We start from the raw sequence: 16975 nt of genomic DNA on the forward strand, positions 1-16975 counted from the left end.
TCAAACCGGCTTACAATCACCTTCCCTTCCCCTCCCCACAACAGACACCCTGTGAGGTAGGATAGACTGAGAGAGTGTGACTAGCCCAAGGTCACCCAGCTGGCTTCGTGTGTAGGATCGGGGAAACAAATCCAGATCACCAGATTAGCTTCCGCCGCTCATGTGGAGGAGTGGGGAATCAAACCCGGTTCTCCAGATTAATGTCCACCACTCCAAACCACCACTCTTAACCACTACACAATGCTGGCTACTTCGATGCTGGAAGGGAAAGGGAAGGCGATTGTAAGCCACTTTCAGACTCCTTAAAGGTAGAGGAAAACTGGGGTATAAAAACCAACTCTTCTTCAGTTCCCTAGGAGGAAATGGCAGCTTTGGGGGTTGAACCCTATAGCATGATGCCCCATTGAAGTTCCTCCCCTCCCCAGGCTCCACTGCCAAATCTCCAGGAATTTCCCTACCAGGAGCTGGCAACCCTACAGGTACTGAAGTTCAAGGAAAGGGCAAGATGTGAGGGGTCTCTTGTCAAATACTTCACCCCTTGGAGCTGGCTAGGGCCTTTCTCTCATAAAGGACTGCGTACCTGGGCTTGCTCCCAAGTGTCTGCCCTGCAGGGAGCCACACTCAATCCCAGCCCTCCAAGAATCAGACCTGTATGATGATTTCAAGTCGCTGTTTTGTTGCATTCATATTTTTGGGCAGACAGGTGTGCACCTAAAATAATGCTTTAAGTCATGATGCATGCCTTTTCTCTTCAGTATCAGAGGAGCATGCCTATTATATGAGGTGCTGTGGAACCCAGGCAGGACAATGCTGCTGCAGTTGTCTTGTTTGTGGGCTTCTTAGAGGCACCTGTTTGGCCACTGTGTGAACAGACTGCTGGACTCAATGGGCCTGGGTCTGATCCAGCAGGGCCTTTCTTATGTTACGTTCTTATGTCTTGAGAGAGGCTGGAATTGCTTGTCTAGTCTCTTCATGTTACAGCTTTCCCTTTGCCTTGGAGATTGTGTTTCTGGTACCGGAGTGTGCTGGGCCTTTAGATCTGAAGAAGCGTGTCTTGGCTCTCTCTAGCAGCTCGTCTGGAATGTGCCCACCAGAAGGCCTCTCCCGTGTGTTTCCCCCCTAGGCACAGAGCCCTGGTCCTTCTACTTCGTCAACTGCTTCTTGAACTTCAACGTGGCCTTTGTGCTGGCGCTCCTGGCCTTGCCGTTGACCTCGCTCATGGAAAGCCTGCTGAAGAAGTTTCACGGTGAGTGCCCTGGGCCCTTGTGTGGAGTTCAGGTGGAGCCCAGAGTTGTTCAGGGTGTGGAAGAGTGCTGCTTTTTTTACTGGAATTGGCAAATGCCTCCACAGCACTGTTGGGAGCAGGCATTCAGAAGAGAAAACTTTGCAGAATTTGTTTTGCTGAGAATCCGGGCTTCAACAAAAACTATAAAGCTAATTTCTAACCCTTATAATGGCAGGGAAATCATCGAGGTTCTGGGTTGTGCCTGGTGGCATCTTGGAAGGCCAAGTGGGATCTGGATGGGAACCCCCCCGGGGGTCAGGGCCTTCGGCCCCCACTCACAGCTCCTTGTCTGCTTTCTTCTTTCTCGCATCTTTTGTGCTTGCCCGTTTTCCCATTCTCCTCTTCGTTTCTGTAGTTCTGGCCCTATAATTCCATGGCTGTGGGTTTCTTGGCCGAGTTAGCTGCAGTTCTGGATCTGGGGTTATTTTGAAAAAAACAAAACCTGCAAGCTTGCTCTCCACCCCATGTTGCTCTGCCTTTTTGTAAACTCTAGAAGTTTCAAAGCAATCACGCGCTTCCTCTTTTGTTTGATCCAGGAATGCATCCAGGAAATGCATTCCTGGACCAAGGTCCACCTAGTTCGCGGTGAGAATCCCAGGAACCAGCAGGCGCCAGGACCGTGGCTCAGTGGAAATGTCTCTGCTTTGCATGCAGAAGGTCCCAGGTTCAATCCCCAACATCTCCCGTTAAAAGGGCCCAGAAGTAGGCGATGTGACAGACCTCTGCCTGAGACCCTGGAGAGCAATTGCCAGTCTGTGTAGACAATCCTGACCTTGATGGACTGAGGGTCCGATTCAGTTCAAGGCAGCTTCATGAACTCCACCAGAGGCTGGCCCAGTCCTGGTCAGACATGGTTGCATGTGCTTCCAGCGTTGCCCTCTAGAGAGCACCAAATGCACATGTAATGTGTAGGGCGTTGCATTGACTGTTGGAAACACACACACCCTCTCGCCCAGTGGCAGGCGCTGTGACTACTCATTTTGTGCCTTTCAGCTCAGCTGATCATGTACCTCAACAGCAGGGGGTCCCATCTCTGGCACTCCTTGTTCCCGTGGGTGTGTGAAATTCTTTCAGCCTTGATTTGTTTTAACGCCACCAAGAGTTTCTTTTTAGGGGCAATTCACATTTTTGACATGTATCAAGCTGCCTCCGCAACCCTCGCAAATTGGAGTAATTGCTGTTATTTCCAAATAAATGACTTCCTGCTTCATTTGGGGGAAGAAAGGGGGGAGAGCTTAAATAAAGAGCGAGGAAAGTGCTTAAGAATTCTTGCGTTCTTTCCGTTGCTTCTGTAATGAAGCAAGGAAAGTTTTTGGTAAAGCCCATCCCTAAGAAGGCATCTTTGCCTTCGATATCTTAAACTTCTTAGAGAATTTCCCCTTTGGATGAACTTGCACAACACCCGGCAGGTAGCTGGCATGTCCAGCAAGGATGTTTTTGCCTTTCCAGTTGTTACACTTATCAATCAGAAGAGATGCTTTTGTGGGACTGAAGGATGTATGCCGTAGTTAATTATAAGTGCCCCCGTGCCTTTACTTGGAATTCAGTGGCTCTGCAAAGGTGCCTACTTATTTCTTTGTTTAAAACATTTATTAGCCGCCTTTCTTCCTTATGGAGCTCAAGGTGGCTTACAATATGAATAAAATACAGAAAACAAAACACATAAAAAATACAAAATTTTAAAACCACAATTTAGGACATCTGTAATCAAATGCGGTCCTAAATAAAGCCATTTTCAGTCGCCTCCTAAAGATGGAAAGCGCACATCCCTGGGAAGGTTCCATAATTGGGCTGCCACCGAAAAGGCCCTCTGTCATGGGCCCACCAAGTGAGCTTCTTTGATTGATGGGACAGTCAGGGGGGTTTCTCCCTGTGAGCTTTGTTCCTGGGCTGGAACATATGGGAGAAGACAATCCTCCAGACGGTACTTAAGGGGTTCCCGTGTGCATCTCAAGATCCACACGTGCAGAGTCTTCCCTCTTTCAAAAAAGAGGGTGTGTGGAGCTCCTGCTCCTAGTGAAGTTTCGGTTTCATCCTGAAGTCTCATTAAGTCCCAATCATGCCAAGGCTGCTTTGCTGAATCTGGCACCATTTTCTATTTCCAGCTGAAGCAATCAGTTGCTTCAGGAGATTATAAGGAGGCCCGGCCTCCCACTGTTCTTCCACACTCTGGCATCTTGTGTTCAGAGGCACACTGTCTTGGTAGAAGCCTGGTTCCAGTTCCCCCACCAAACTGCCCTTGTTAGAGAGTCAAGGCAGTTGGTGGAGAGTTGTGTGGAGAGGGGTCCTGAGGCCAGCATTTCCCAGACCTCCTTAAGCCAGCCTTTTTGTTTCTTCTAGTTCAGAATCTGGGCCGCCCTTACTGGCTGACACTTTCTCCCATGTACCTCTGGATCCTGATTTTCTTCAGCCAGCCCCATAAAGAAGAGAGATTCCTGTACCCCATCTACCCCCTCATTTGTCTCTGTGGAGCTGTGGGACTCTCTGCCCTCCAGGTGCGTTTGCATGGGGGGGGGGGTTGGAATATGGTGGTGTGGAGAGCAGGCAGCCTAATAAGAATGCTGAGGTGCTAACCTCCATGCCCAGAGCATTCCGCAGGCCTTTGCAACCAGGAGGGCTAGAAACTTCTCCTGAAAAGGTGAGATCCTGAGTAATCTGATTGGGAAATGGTGCGGCTCTCCTTCTTTGGAGGTTTTTTAGCAGTGGCTAGATGGCCATCTGTCAGCAATGCTGATTCTGTGAACTTTGGCAGATCATGAGAAGGAGGGCAGGAAGGGATGAGTCAGTGTTTGGCTCTGGTGGCCCTTTCTTACACCCCCAAGGTAATGCTTATTGATCACCACTTTGGGGTCAGGAAGCAATTTTCCTCCAGGCCAGAATGGGCTAGGAATCCTGGAGGGTTTTTAGTGGCATCTTCTGGGGGTGTGGGAGGAAGGTAGTTGAGAATTTCTTGTGTTGTGCAGGGGATTGGACTAGATGACTCTGGTGGTCCCTTCCAGCTCTATGATTCTATGATCCCATGAGCAGAATCTCTGAAAATGCACTCTCTCTCTCTGTCGCAGGGCAGCAGCCTTCCATTTTGGCTCTCTTTCCCACGTGTATTCTTTTTTTGGCCAGCCAGAAGGATCTGCTTCACTGAGCTACGTGAATAGCAGCCATTTTACAGCCCTGGCGGTTAATTTCTCCTGGCGGCAGTTTGGATGCCGAGAGCCCGCTGTTTTCTCTGCTTTCTGCCCAGCAGAGCTGCAGAATACCCTGGGCCATTTGTGACCGACATCATTTAACAACTTCCTTTCTTGTTTTGTCCATGAATTAAAGCTTCCTCCTCGCTGGGCCTGGGAGGAGTCTTCCGTTTTCCCCCCGGGCTGCCCAGCTCTGTGGGGCAGTGCCCAAGCTTACAGAATTATTTATCTGAAACTTTTTTGTGCTGCCTTTCCACCTGGTCAGGGTCCATAAGGCAGCAAACATAAAAACATTAAAGCATTTCAACAATTAACATTTTAAAATGATTAAGTAATTCAATTAAAAGCAAATGAACAACACTAGAAGGAGGGCCAGTAACTGTTAGCAGGGGTTTGCCAGATAAAACCAAGTTTTCATCCGCTGGCGAAAGATACCGATAGAGGGAGACAGACAGATCTCCCTGGGGAGGGAGTTCCAAAGTTTGGGTGCCACAACTGAGAAGCCCCTTTCTCGGGTTGCCACCTGTCTACCTTCAGATGGCTGGGGCAACCAAAGCAGGGCCTCTGAGGATGACAAGAGTTGGGGTTGGTTCATATGAGAGGAGGCAGTCCTTATGTTGGTTCCAGGCTGTACAGGGCTTTAAAGGTCAAGACCAGTATCTTGAATTGAGCCCGGAAGCAAGTGGGAATAAGTGGGGGCATGCATTCATAGAATGATAGAGTTGGAAGGGACATCCAGGGTCATCTAGTCCAACCCCCTGCACAGTGCAGGAAATTCACAACTACCTTCCCCCCCACACCCCCAGTGACCCCTACTCCATGCCCAAAAGATGGCAACAAAAACCCTCCAGGATCCCTGGCCAATCTGGCCTGGGGGAAATTGCTTCCTGACCCCAAAGTGGCGATCGGCATTGTTCTTCTCTCCTCCATTTTATCCTCACAGCAACCCTGTGAGGTAGGCTAGGCTGAGAGCTTGCGACTTGGTCCAAGGTCACCCAACGAGCTTCCATGGCAAAGTGGGATTCAAACCCAAGTCTCACAGATCCTAGTCTGGCATTCTAACCCCTGTGCAACACTGCCTCTCTAGACAAAGCACTTTGTTTTTAGCCTAAGCAACATTCCTGTTCTTTCTCTCTGCTCCTTAGAAGTGCTACCACTTTATATTCCAACGCTACCGCCTGGAGCACTACACGGTCTCATCGAACTGGCTGGCGCTGGGGACTGTCTTCGTCTTCGGGCTGCTGTCCTTGTCACGCTCCGTGGCGTTATTCAAAGGTTGGTGCCAGAAAGGTTTATTTGTTAGTCGCAGGATAAGGACAAAATATCCCCAAACCCTTCAGAGGTGGCCTGCTCCTCACTCATGCCGGGCAATGCTGCCCCTCATGGCCTGAGGGGTGTGGGGCAATCTGCCCCCCAAGGGGCGACTGTGCCTGGGGAGAGAGGGGTTCTTGGTGGCTGACTAATAGAAAACTAATAGAAAAGCGATTCCACCTAAACTAATAGAAAAGCGATTCCACCTAAACATTAGGAAGAACTTCCTGACTGTGAGGGCTGTTTCGACGGTGGAATGTGGTGCCTCGGAGGGTGGTGGAGTCCCTGTCTTTGGAGGTCTTTAAGCAGAGGCTAGATGGCCATCTGTTGGGAGTGCTTTGATTGTGGGATCCTGTATGGCGGGGGGAGGGTTGGGGTCACTGGGGATGTGGGGGGAGGTAGTTGTTAATTTCCTGCATTGTGCAGGGGGTTGGACTAGATGACCCTGATAGTCCCTTCCAACTCTATGATTCTGTGACGCCCATCTCAGAAATTCGTTTGCTTTGGAGATTCACCAAAGCCTGAGCCCAAGCATCGTAGGGAGTGCTGTGGGAACATTCCATCTGTGCTGGGGAGGGCAATTAATGTTAGCAGTGAGAAGTTACCAGTGCTGCTGTTAGCTCCCCCCTTTCCCTCAGCTTTCGGTGTTAGGCTAAAAACACCACTTTAGAAGTCCTTCTTCAGGCAACCAGAGTGGAATGCTTAGCAAACCACATATAAAGTCCCTTTTGTAGGTGGTGGAATGTGCCGTCAAGTCGCAGCCAAGTTATGACGATCCGGTAGGGTTTTCAAGGCAAGAGACGCTCAGAGGTGGTTTGCCATTGCCTGCCTCTGTGTGGCGACCCTGGACTCCCTTGGTGGTCTCCCCTCCAAGTAGTAACCAGGGCCAACCCGGCTTAGCTTCCGAGACCTGATGAGATCAGGCTAGCCTGGACCCTCCAGGTTGGAGTCTTTCGTAGTTACAAGGACTCAGTTAGGTGAAAAGAGCAAGAGTCCAGTGGCACCTTAAAGACGAACAAAATTTCTGGCAGGGTATGAGCTTTCGTGAGTCACGAGTGAGCTGTGACTCACAAAAGCTCACACCCTGCCAGAAATTTTGTTTGTCTTTAAGGCGCTACTGGACTCTTGCTCTTTTCTACTGCTACAGACAGATGGATGGACTCAATAAAAGAAGCCACAGCCTTCAATTTGCAAGATCTGAGCAAGGCTGTCAGAGATAGGACATTTTGGAGGACTTTCATTCATAGGGTCGCCATGAGTCAGAAGCGACTTGACGGCACTTCACACACACACACACACACACACACACACACACACACACACACACACACACACACAGACTGACACGGCTACCCGTCGTGATCAGTTAGGTGAAGTGTGTGCATCTTCTGTCACCTGCTTTTTTCAATAGGCTGAGCTCAGTTGGGTTTCCCTGAGGCCTACGTGGCTCTCCAAGGGGAATTGGCCCGGGGGTGGGGTGGGGTGGGAAGACGTTTGTGTCTAAAGAATTGGAAACACTCCCTGAACAGTTAAGGTATGCTCCTCTTGGTTTTAAGTGGCCCCTAGCACTGTTCAGTCACTGCCGGGTCTCCCCATTTCCAGTCAGTGATGCTTCTTCCTTGCAGGTTACCACGGTCCTCTTGACCTGTACCCAGAATTCCACAGAATTGCCACCGACCCGACAATCCACACGGTGCCGGAGGGGAGGTCAGTTCATGTTTGCGTCGGAAAGGAATGGTATCGGTTCCCCAGCAGTTTCCTCCTGCCGGAGAAGTAAGTCTTGTGTTGAAATCGGAGCAGGGTTGATTTCAGGTGTCTTTGTCCCCTCTGGTGTCTTTCACCGAAACGCGTCTGGTTATTTATTGGTCATTTATATTGGTTTTTATCATCAACAATGTTGGAAAGTTAGTAATAATTTTTATATATATTCTTTTAATTGATTAGCCTGTATATAAGGCCCAGTGCAGTTGTTAGGGAGCCTGCAGGCCCAGAAGCTGTTTGGATCCCCTCCTGTCAAATGAGCTGTGATTCTGCCAGGACCCTGATTCTCCACCTAGTTGGGCTTCCAGCCACCAGTGGCACGGGAGACACTGGGCATCCCCTCTTGGGTCCACGCTGCCACCGGCCAGCACCATGACCGAGGCTTGGGCCCAGCTGGTGTTGAAGCAGGGCAAAGGTGGATCTTGTTCGGTGCTGGTGGTGGAAAGTGCTGTCAAGTCACACCCGACTGATGGCGACCCCTCATGGCATTTTCAAGGCAAGAGACGTACAGAGGTGGTTTGCCACTGCCTGCCTCTGCGCCACGACCCCAGTATTCCTTGAAGGTTTCCCATCCAAGTATGAACCAGGGCTGACCCTGCTTAGCTTCTGAGATCTAATGAGATCAGGCTAGCCTGGGCCTTCAGGGTCACAGTGTACACTGCTTGGAGTGACACAATCCCTTGAGCTGGTGGTACGTCCTGCTACACCAGATGTGGTTGAAATTGTACAAGACTTACTTGCAAATACTGCCCTGTGAGGAGCGGTTAAAGGTGCTTAGGACTGTTTAGCTTGGAAAGAAGGGGCTTAAGGGGAGACTTAGTAGAGGTCTCTAAAATTATGCTTGGTATGGAGAGAGTGGACAGGGAGAAGCTTTTTTCCTTCTCTCATAATACCAGAATGCGGGGTCATCTGCTGAAGCTGGAGGGTGAGAGATTCAAATCAGATAAACAGAAGTATTTCTTCACACAATGCATAGTTAAATTGTGGAACTCCCTGCCCCAAAATGTGGTGATGGCTGCCAACTTGGAAGGCTTCAAGAGGGGAGTGGACATGTACATGGAGGAGAGGGCTATCCATGGCTACTAGTCAAAATGGATACTAATTATGATGCATACGTATTCTCTCCAGCATCAGATGAGCATGCCCATTATCTTAGGTACTGTGGAAGACAGGCAGGATGGTGCTGTTGCAGTCATTTTGCTTGTGGGCTTCCTAGAGGCCCCTGGTTGGCCACTGTGTGAACAAACTGCTCGACTTGATGGACCTTGGTCTGATCCAGCATGGCCTTTCTTATGTTCTTAAATTGCCTGTGATGCTTCCAAGTGAAAAGGCCTTGTGCTAGAAGGCGCACCCTCCCCCTTCTTAAGAATGGATTTGTTCTGTCTGTGCTTCCAGAAGTGTTCTTCCAATGGGTTCCCTCCTTCTTGTCATAGCTGCAGTGTTGCGTTCCTTCGCATTCTGCTGCCCTGTCATAGATTGGAAAAGTCTTCAGTTGAGTACCAATAATAGGAAGAGACCGCGAGATTGTAAAAATTCACCTGATGGTCATATGCACAATTGGATCCCATCAACCATGGGCCAGTCCATCACAGTCTGGGCCTTTCCTGGCATTCTTCGTTTGCAAGTGAAAAATGCCCATGTTTTTAATACCCGTTTTCCCTTCCAACGGCTGTAGCTGGCAGCTCCAGTTCATTCCGTCGGAATTTAGGGGCCAGTTGCCAAAGCTCTTTGCCAAAGGACCAATGGCCACACGCATCGTTCCAACCGATATGAATGACCAAAACCGGGAAGAGCCCTCCCGATACGTAAGTACCATCTCTGTCTTCTGACTCTGGCAGAATGCGTCTCTCTCCCTCCAGCCTGGCATTCCTCTTTGAGGTCATGGCCATGTCAAGCTAGAACTTCCTGTGTGTGCCTTTTGTAGATGGGGGAGATAACGAATGGGGGGTGGTGGTTTTTGCGAAGGTTTTGTTTCTGCAGTAGGTTCCTTGACTCTCTGCGCCCCCTAAGAAATGTAGTTGGTTGCCAGTTTAATATAGGATGCTAATCTAAACACATAATTGTAGAAATAAAGCCAGTGGGATTTCAGTGGACGCTGCTTCCAAACAGAAGGCATGTTTGTGGGCTCTTTCGCATGTTCCAGCATGCAAGAGTCTCTGGCTCATCCACCTTTTCATCCACATGTTGTAACATGCCGAAGAGGCCCCGAATGTTGCTCATATGTGGATGATGCAGGCAAGAGAGTGCGTTACAAAGTTACCCCCCCACAAAAAAAAGATTCTTGTTGTATCCCTGTCAAAGGCAAAGGGAATTTACCTGAACTGGTGTAGTGGTTAAGAGCGGTGGAGCAGTGGACTCTGATCTGGAGAACTGGGTTTGAGTCCCTGCTCCTTCACATGAGCGGCGGAGGCGAATCTGGTGAACTGGGTTGGTTTCCCCACTCCTACACATGAAGCCAGCTGGGTGACCTTGGGCTAGTCACAGCTCTGTTAGAGCTCTCTCAGCCTCAAGTACCTCACAGGGTGTCTGTTGTGGGGAGGGGAAGGGAAGGTGATTGAAAGCCGGTTTGATTCTCCCTTAGGTGATAGAGAAAATTGGCATATAAAAACCATCTCTTCTTCTTCCCAGTTTGACATTTCCAAATGCCATTACCTGGTGGATTTAGACACGACGGTGGAAACGCCCAGGGAACCAAGATATGCTGCTAATAAGGACGAATGGACCAGTATTGCTTACAAGCCTTTCCTCGATAGTTCAAGGTAAGCGGTTATTAAATCTTTGGGAAACTGATGAGGGCGCATTAGAGGCTGTGGGAGGGACAGTTCGGCTACTGACCCCTTGGAAGTGGCTTCCTTGGGCAGGGGGAGGCCCAATGTCTGTCTGTGCGCACCTGCGCTGGCCTGCAGAGACCTACCACACCCACTCTGCCCTTCCCAGGGTGTGTGTGTGTTAAGTGCCGTCAAGTCGCTTGCGACTCATGGTGACCCTATGAGTGAAAGTCCTCCAAAATGTTCTATCTTTTTTATTATTATTATTATTAATTTTTATTGAATCTCCTGGGGTTCTTGGTGGGCAAGTCTGCTGGAAGCCACCAGCTCCTTACCCTCTCCACCGGCTCTAACAGAAGCTGAGAGGGTTTATTTTTATTTTATTTTATTTTTGGACTTGTGTCCCGCTCTCTATTTTGGCTGAAGCTGAACTCAGGGTGGCTGACAGCCATTAAAGTATCATAGAACACTGTAAAAATACAAAAGTTCAGTTCAATCCTAATTAAAACCGACAATTCTAGAGCTCAGTTTTCGGTCCACAGGGCTACAGCCACCTTGGAGAATACAGTCAGCATCCCCGATTTAAGTGATCTAATAAAATGTAAAGACAAAAAAAGGAGGAAGGGAAGGTAGCTAGGACGAAAACTGTCACTGCCCTCAACCACAGGCCTGGCGGAACAGCTCAGTCTTACAAGCCCTGTGGAACTGCATTAAATCCTGCAGGCTGAGTAGACTATGGATGTTGAGGAGAGGGGGGAACTCTGTCCCACACTTTCACTGCCAGGTGTGCATTTCTTCTTCTGTGCCATCCCCATCGCCCCTTGTCAGTTTTGCTCCAAGTCTTCGCATCCGTAGGGCACTTCCTTTCCAGGAAGAAGAGTTGGTTTTTATATGCTAATTTTCTCTACATTTTTAAGGAGAATTAAACCATCTTACAATCTCCTTCCCTTCCTCTCCCCACAACATACACCCTGTGAGGGTAGGTGGTGCTGAGAGAGTTCAGAAAGAACTGTGGCTAGCCCATGGTCACCCAGCTGGTCTCATGTGCAGGTGTGGGGAAACCAACCCGGTTCTCCAGATTAGAGTCCGCCACTCATGTGTAGGAGTGGGGAAACAAATTCAGCTCACCAGATTAGCCTCCGCCACTCATGTGGAGGAGTGGGGAAACAAATCCAGCTCACCAGATTAGCCTCCGCCACTCATGTGGAGGAGTGGGGAAACAAATCCAGCTCACCAGATTAGCCTCCGCCACTCATGTGGAGGAGTGGGGAATCAAACCCAGTTCTCCAGATCAGAGTCCACTGCTCTGAACCACTACACCACACTGGAAACATCTGCCAGTCTGAAGAGCGGATGAGAGGATGGGCTGTTTTTAGAGCCCTGCCCCTTACGCCGCCAGCCCTCAGTTGGCAGCAGCCAGCCTGTCTCATCCAAACGGTTCCCTGCCTGTCTGGCTTCCCCGGAACTCCCCACGCTTCTCTGTCTCTCTTTTTTTTTAAAGAAAAAGATGGAGCGTGACTGAGAATTGTTACCTTTTATAAAATAGCTTGATGAGTGGGTGGACGGGCAGCAGGCGCTGTGAGAATTTCCCCGAGGAGCAGAGCACGGCGAGGATGTGTTAATAGGTTCCTGGCTTGCTGGAGAAACTTGATTGTCAGCTACGGGGGATGGCGGGAAGATGCCGCCAGTCCTGCTGCCAGCTGAGCAGGAAGAACCCCAGCTGCTGCCAGCTTGGCCCGTGTCTGCCGCTGCTCAGTCTGGTTTGCTCTGCACTAGAGATGGTTTTCCAGGCCTTCCCATCTCTACTCTGCACACCGTTTGAAGTCATCAGAAGGGGGAGCAACTATTTGCCAGCATGGTGTAGTGGTTAAGAGCGATGGAGTCTGATCTGGAGAACCGGGTTTAATTCTCCACTCCTCAACATGAGCAGCGGATGCTAATCTGGTGAACTGGATTGGTTTCCCCATTCCTGCAGGTGAAGTCAGCTGGGTGACCTTGGGCTAGTCACTGCTCTCTCAGCCCCACCTACCTCACAGGATGTCTGTTGTGGGGAGGGGAGGGGAAGCAGATTGTAAGCCGGTTTGATTCTTAAGTGGTAGAGAAAGTCGGCATATAAAAACTAACTCTTCTTCTTCTTTTCTGGCCAGAGGGGAAGCCAGTGAGATTGATTACATATTGCTATCATTGGCTCTCCTGGTTTGAAATTTTTTTATGGGGTCCCTCCCAGACAGTGATCAGCCACTTATGCTTCACATTTGCAATCCTGAAACTTTCTTGAATGGTGGAATAATGGGCATTTTATCAGTGGAATCATAGAATCATAGAGTTGGAAGGGCCCACCAGGGTCATCTAGTCCAACCCCCTGCACAATGCAGGAAATTCACAACTACTTCCCCCCACACCCCCAGTGACCCCTACTCCGTGCCCTGAATATGGGGGGGGGGGAACCCTCCAGGATCCCTGGCCAACCTGGCCTGGAGTAAAATTGCTTCCTGACCCCAAAGTAGTAGTCAGCATTACCCTGAGCTCAGGTTGTTCTAGTTGAAATTACAGCAGATATTCAATTGAAATGGACCTTCATACTTCAATATAAAAATACATTAGGAGAGGGGCCGTGGCTCAGTGGTAGAGCATCTGCTTGGCATGCAGAAAGTCCCAGGTTCAATCCCCGGCATCTCCAGTTCAAGGGACAAGGAAAGTAGGTGATGTGAAATACCCCTGCCTGAGACCCTAGAGCAGTGATGGCGAACCTTTTAGAGACTGAGTGCCCAAACTGAACCCAAAACCCACTTATTTTTTGCAAAGTGCGAACACGGCAATTTAACCTGAATACTGAGGTTTCCTCCCAGCTGGGTGGTGGGGAGTCCAGGGAAGGGGGGGGCAGCGGGTTACTCCCAGCTGGGCGGCAGGGAGTCCAGGGAAGGGGGGGCACTTTGAACTGCAGGCAGCGTGGAGCAGTTCAAAGCCCCCGCCGCCCAGCTGGGCGGCGGGAGTCCAGGGAAGGCAGACGCGATGGCTGCACGTGCCCACAGAGAGGGCTTGGTGTGCCAAGTCCGGCACGCGTGCCATAGGTTCACCAACACGGCCCTAGAGAGCTGCTGCCAGTCTGAGTAGACAAGACTGACTTTGAAGGACCAAGGGTCTGATTCAGTATTAGGCAGCTTCATGTGTGTGTTCAATACAACAGGTGCTGAATAGTAAATTAATTCCTACATTTCGGGATGGCATGCTCGCAGCTCAAGACATTGATACTGCCAGGGTCCCCCACGATAACTTAGCCAAGATACCTTTCTTGGTTAAGAATGTAAGAATTTTAAATGAAAGGCAGCAAACTAAACAACACCTGGTTTGACAGTGAATGCTTGAATAAGAAAAAAATCACACCCTCCACCCTGGAACTTACTTAATGGTTTCCCTCTGTGTGTAGTTTTGTTAGGAGAGAAGGGGTTGGAATTTGAAGGGGGAAAAGGGATCTGGTTTAGACTTGGCCTACATTTGATCTGTAAATTTCCCCGCAGGCAAGTGTGAGCCGGGGACCCAAGTTTCTCCCTGAAATCTGGAGTGGGCAGGAGGCCCTCTGATGAGTTTCCTGTCAGAAGAGCTACTCCACTTTCCAAGGGGGGAGAGAAAGGGGGCAGGGCTCTGAGTTTGGGCATCTTCTCAGCTCCGGCAGCTGCTCTACTGGACCAAATGCCGGGGCTCGAAAAAGAAAAAGCATTAAAAAGCGGACTGTTGATGGCTCTTGGCTATTTTCAGGCACAGGAATTTGCCCGGGGAGGCACAGGGAGGTCACGTCACTGTTTGCCAACAGTTGTGACCCTCCGGCTGCCTGCCCCCCTGCTGGGCCTGCTGGCCTCTGCCGTAGCCCAACCCCTCCAGCCGCCTGGGGAGATGCCTGAACAACCAGCATCGATGCCCTCTCTCTAGGCTCTGGGCACACTGTCAATAATGAATCACCAACTGGGCATGGATGCCGAAGACAGCTCTAAATGCCCTGAGTGAATTTCTAGAGTTACTTGTGAGGCTGACGGTTCCCCGTTGAACAGATGTGTCGTGCGGCAAAGAAGGGTGCGTTTTTTTGTGTTTGAAATGAATTATGCAAGCATAGCAACATAGACACAAGTTTGGTTTTGCGTTTCTTCCAAAACCCAGTTTTGTGGGAGGCCCAGGAGGGAAGAAAGGGCACGGAGAAAGGAGGCTGCTTAGCCACTGTGGGCAAAGGGTGGCGCGGCCCCACCTGATCACAGTGCGCTCTGTTCTTCAAGCCACGGCAGCTCTGGTGCTTCGGGAAACTAATGACCCCAGCTGCTCGATTCATGCTCGCTGAACCGGAGGCTTCTGGGACACCGAGTCTCCCCTATTGACGTCAGTGAGGGCCGCTGCAACTCTCCACTGGCTCTGATAAATGGTGCTGCTAATTGAATCAGAAGCACTCAGAGCCACCGACTAATTATGCCACTCAGGCAGCAGCTTCGTCCGGGCCCGTTTAATTCCGCACTGGCTGAATGCTCCAGTTTTGGAAACGAAAGGGGTGCGATGCTGGGCCGAGGGTGTGCGCCTGTTGCGCGGCCCTTGCGGCCGAGACATCTGCATTGCTGCAGGCGCTGGGGCCCTGGGGTGAGCCAGATCTCCCGGGGCGGGATTCCAGAGCTCCTGAGACCCAAGGCACGCCTCTCTCTTTCGCTTGCAAAGGCTTGTACTTGTAGACTCTCCCCCCACCCCCCAACCACTAGCGGCCTCTCGGCACAAGTCCTCTGAGGAAAGAATATCCTGCTCCATCTCTGCATGGGGAATGAGCCGATGCAGAGAAAACAGCAAGATCCCTCGCTCTTAGCGAAGGCACAGCCCGAGGAAGGAGGCGTGAGTCCAGCCTCTCGAGAGCCTGCTTTAGAAAAAAATAATAATTTAATTTGCTCATTCCAAAATATAGGCTTGCATGGCTGTGATTTTAGTATTGCTGATTTTTCTTCCATGGTTGTCTTTATTGTAATTAGGGGTGGGGCCGTGGCTCAGTGGTAGAGCATCTCTTTGCATGCAGAAGGTCCCAGGTTCAGTCCCCGGCATCTCCAGTTAAAGGGCCCAGGCAAGTTGGTGATGTGAAAGACCCCTGCCTGAGACCCTGGAGAGCCGCTGCCGGTATGAGTAGACAATACTGACTTTGATGGACCAAGGGTCTGATTCAGTATAAGGCAGCTTCATGTGTTTAGCTGCCTTGATGGAAAGGGGTCTAAACATTTTCAAGAGGGGAGTTGTGTTGGTCCGCAGTAGGAGAGCTGGATTCGAGTCCAGGAGCACCTTAGAGACCAATGAGGTTTTCAGGGTATCAGCTTTCGAGAGTGGAAGCTCTCATCATGAGAAGGAAGCTTTGACTCTAGAAAGCTGATACCCCAAAAATCTCACTGGTCTCTAAGGCGCTTCTGGATTCAAATCTAGTGAGTATAAGGGCCGAGGGATTTTATGGAACTCAGACTCAAGGCTGCTGTCATTTTTAAACACATTGGCAAACAAGTCCTATGAGACCAAGTCCTATAAGGAAGGGTTGACAGAGCTGAGTGTGTTTAGCCTGAAGAGGAGAAGTCTGAAAGGTGATAAGATATGATAACCATCTTCATGATATGATAACCATCTTCAAGAACTTGAAGGGCTATCATATAGAGGATGGTGCTGAGTTGTTCTCTGTTGACCCAGAAGGTCGGACCAGAACCAATGTGTTGAAATTAAATCAAAAGAGTTTCCATCTAGACATTAGGAAGAATTTTCTAACAGAGTGGTTCCTCAGTGGAACAGGCTGCCTCTGGAGGTGGTGAGCTCTCCTTCCCTGGAGGTTTTTAAGCAGAGGCTGGATGGCCATCTGTCAGCAATGCTGGTTCTGTGACCTTAGGCAGATCATGAGAGGAAGGGCACCTTGGCCATCTTCTGGGCGTGGAGTAGGGGTCGTGGTGGGGAGGTAGTTGTGAATTTCCTGCATTGTGCAGGGGGTTGGACTAGGTGACCCTGGTGATCCCTTCCAACTCTATGATTCTAATACAGATGTAAAAGGGGTTTAAAAATGGCGTGTTTTTCCAGGTCTTCGAAGTTGTTTCGGGCGTTCTACATCCCCTTCTTGTCAGACCAATATACGACGTACATGAACTACACCATCTTGAAGTCCCGGCGAGCAAAGCAAGGCAGGAAGAAAACGGGAGGTTAGCGTCATCCTCAGGCCCAAAGAGAATCAGCTGGAAGGGTCGGCTTTCTGCTTCCTGAATTCCATCCACCCATACATTTGTAAGCAGAGGGCGGCGGGGGTGCCAGGAACGCCGTTTGCGAGGCTTTCCCCTCTGGCTGTCCGTTCTGCAGGCTCTTATGGCTACACGATCGTCCCGCGGTTGGGATTCTCCGCTCTGCTTCCCGGACCATCGGCAAGGCCGTTACGCTGCCGCTCTCTCGCTGAAGAGGTGACGGGAGCAGAAGCCTGGGGCGATTTCCCAGGTGCGGCCCAGTCACGAGAGAGCGCCGCCTGTCTTTCAGCCGCTCCCCTGCACTGCAGAACATCTTTCTTGCTCTCAAAGGAAGAAAGTTCACATTTCTTTTCGAAGGGGCCTTCAAAAGAGACGGCCACGATGCCCACAGGAACGCCAGAACTCATTTAGGCCTGTGGACAAAATTGGTTCCAAAATGGGCCCGGA

The 16975-nt window shown here is 50.2% G+C and overlaps 1 protein-coding gene across 1 annotated transcript in view; it reads left to right on the forward strand.

Moving 5' to 3' along the window:
• The window catches only part of ALG9 (ALG9 alpha-1,2-mannosyltransferase), a 29379-nt gene extending 12882 nt beyond the window's left edge, over positions 1–16497 (forward strand). Inside the window, exons 9-15 of the mRNA XM_056860226.1 lie at positions 1124–1246; positions 3626–3780; positions 5613–5742; positions 7404–7551; positions 9215–9344; positions 10168–10298; positions 16374–16497. Coding sequence (XP_056716204.1) covers positions 1124–1246; positions 3626–3780; positions 5613–5742; positions 7404–7551; positions 9215–9344; positions 10168–10298; positions 16374–16497 — 941 coding nt within the window. The remainder of the gene's footprint in view (positions 1–1123; positions 1247–3625; positions 3781–5612; positions 5743–7403; positions 7552–9214; positions 9345–10167; positions 10299–16373) is intronic.
• The last annotated feature ends 478 nt before the right edge of the window (positions 16498–16975 follow it).

The sequence above is a fragment of the Euleptes europaea genome, chromosome 14 (assembly GCF_029931775.1).
Source record: "Euleptes europaea isolate rEulEur1 chromosome 14, rEulEur1.hap1, whole genome shotgun sequence".
Lineage (NCBI taxonomy): Eukaryota > Metazoa > Chordata > Lepidosauria > Squamata > Sphaerodactylidae > Euleptes > Euleptes europaea.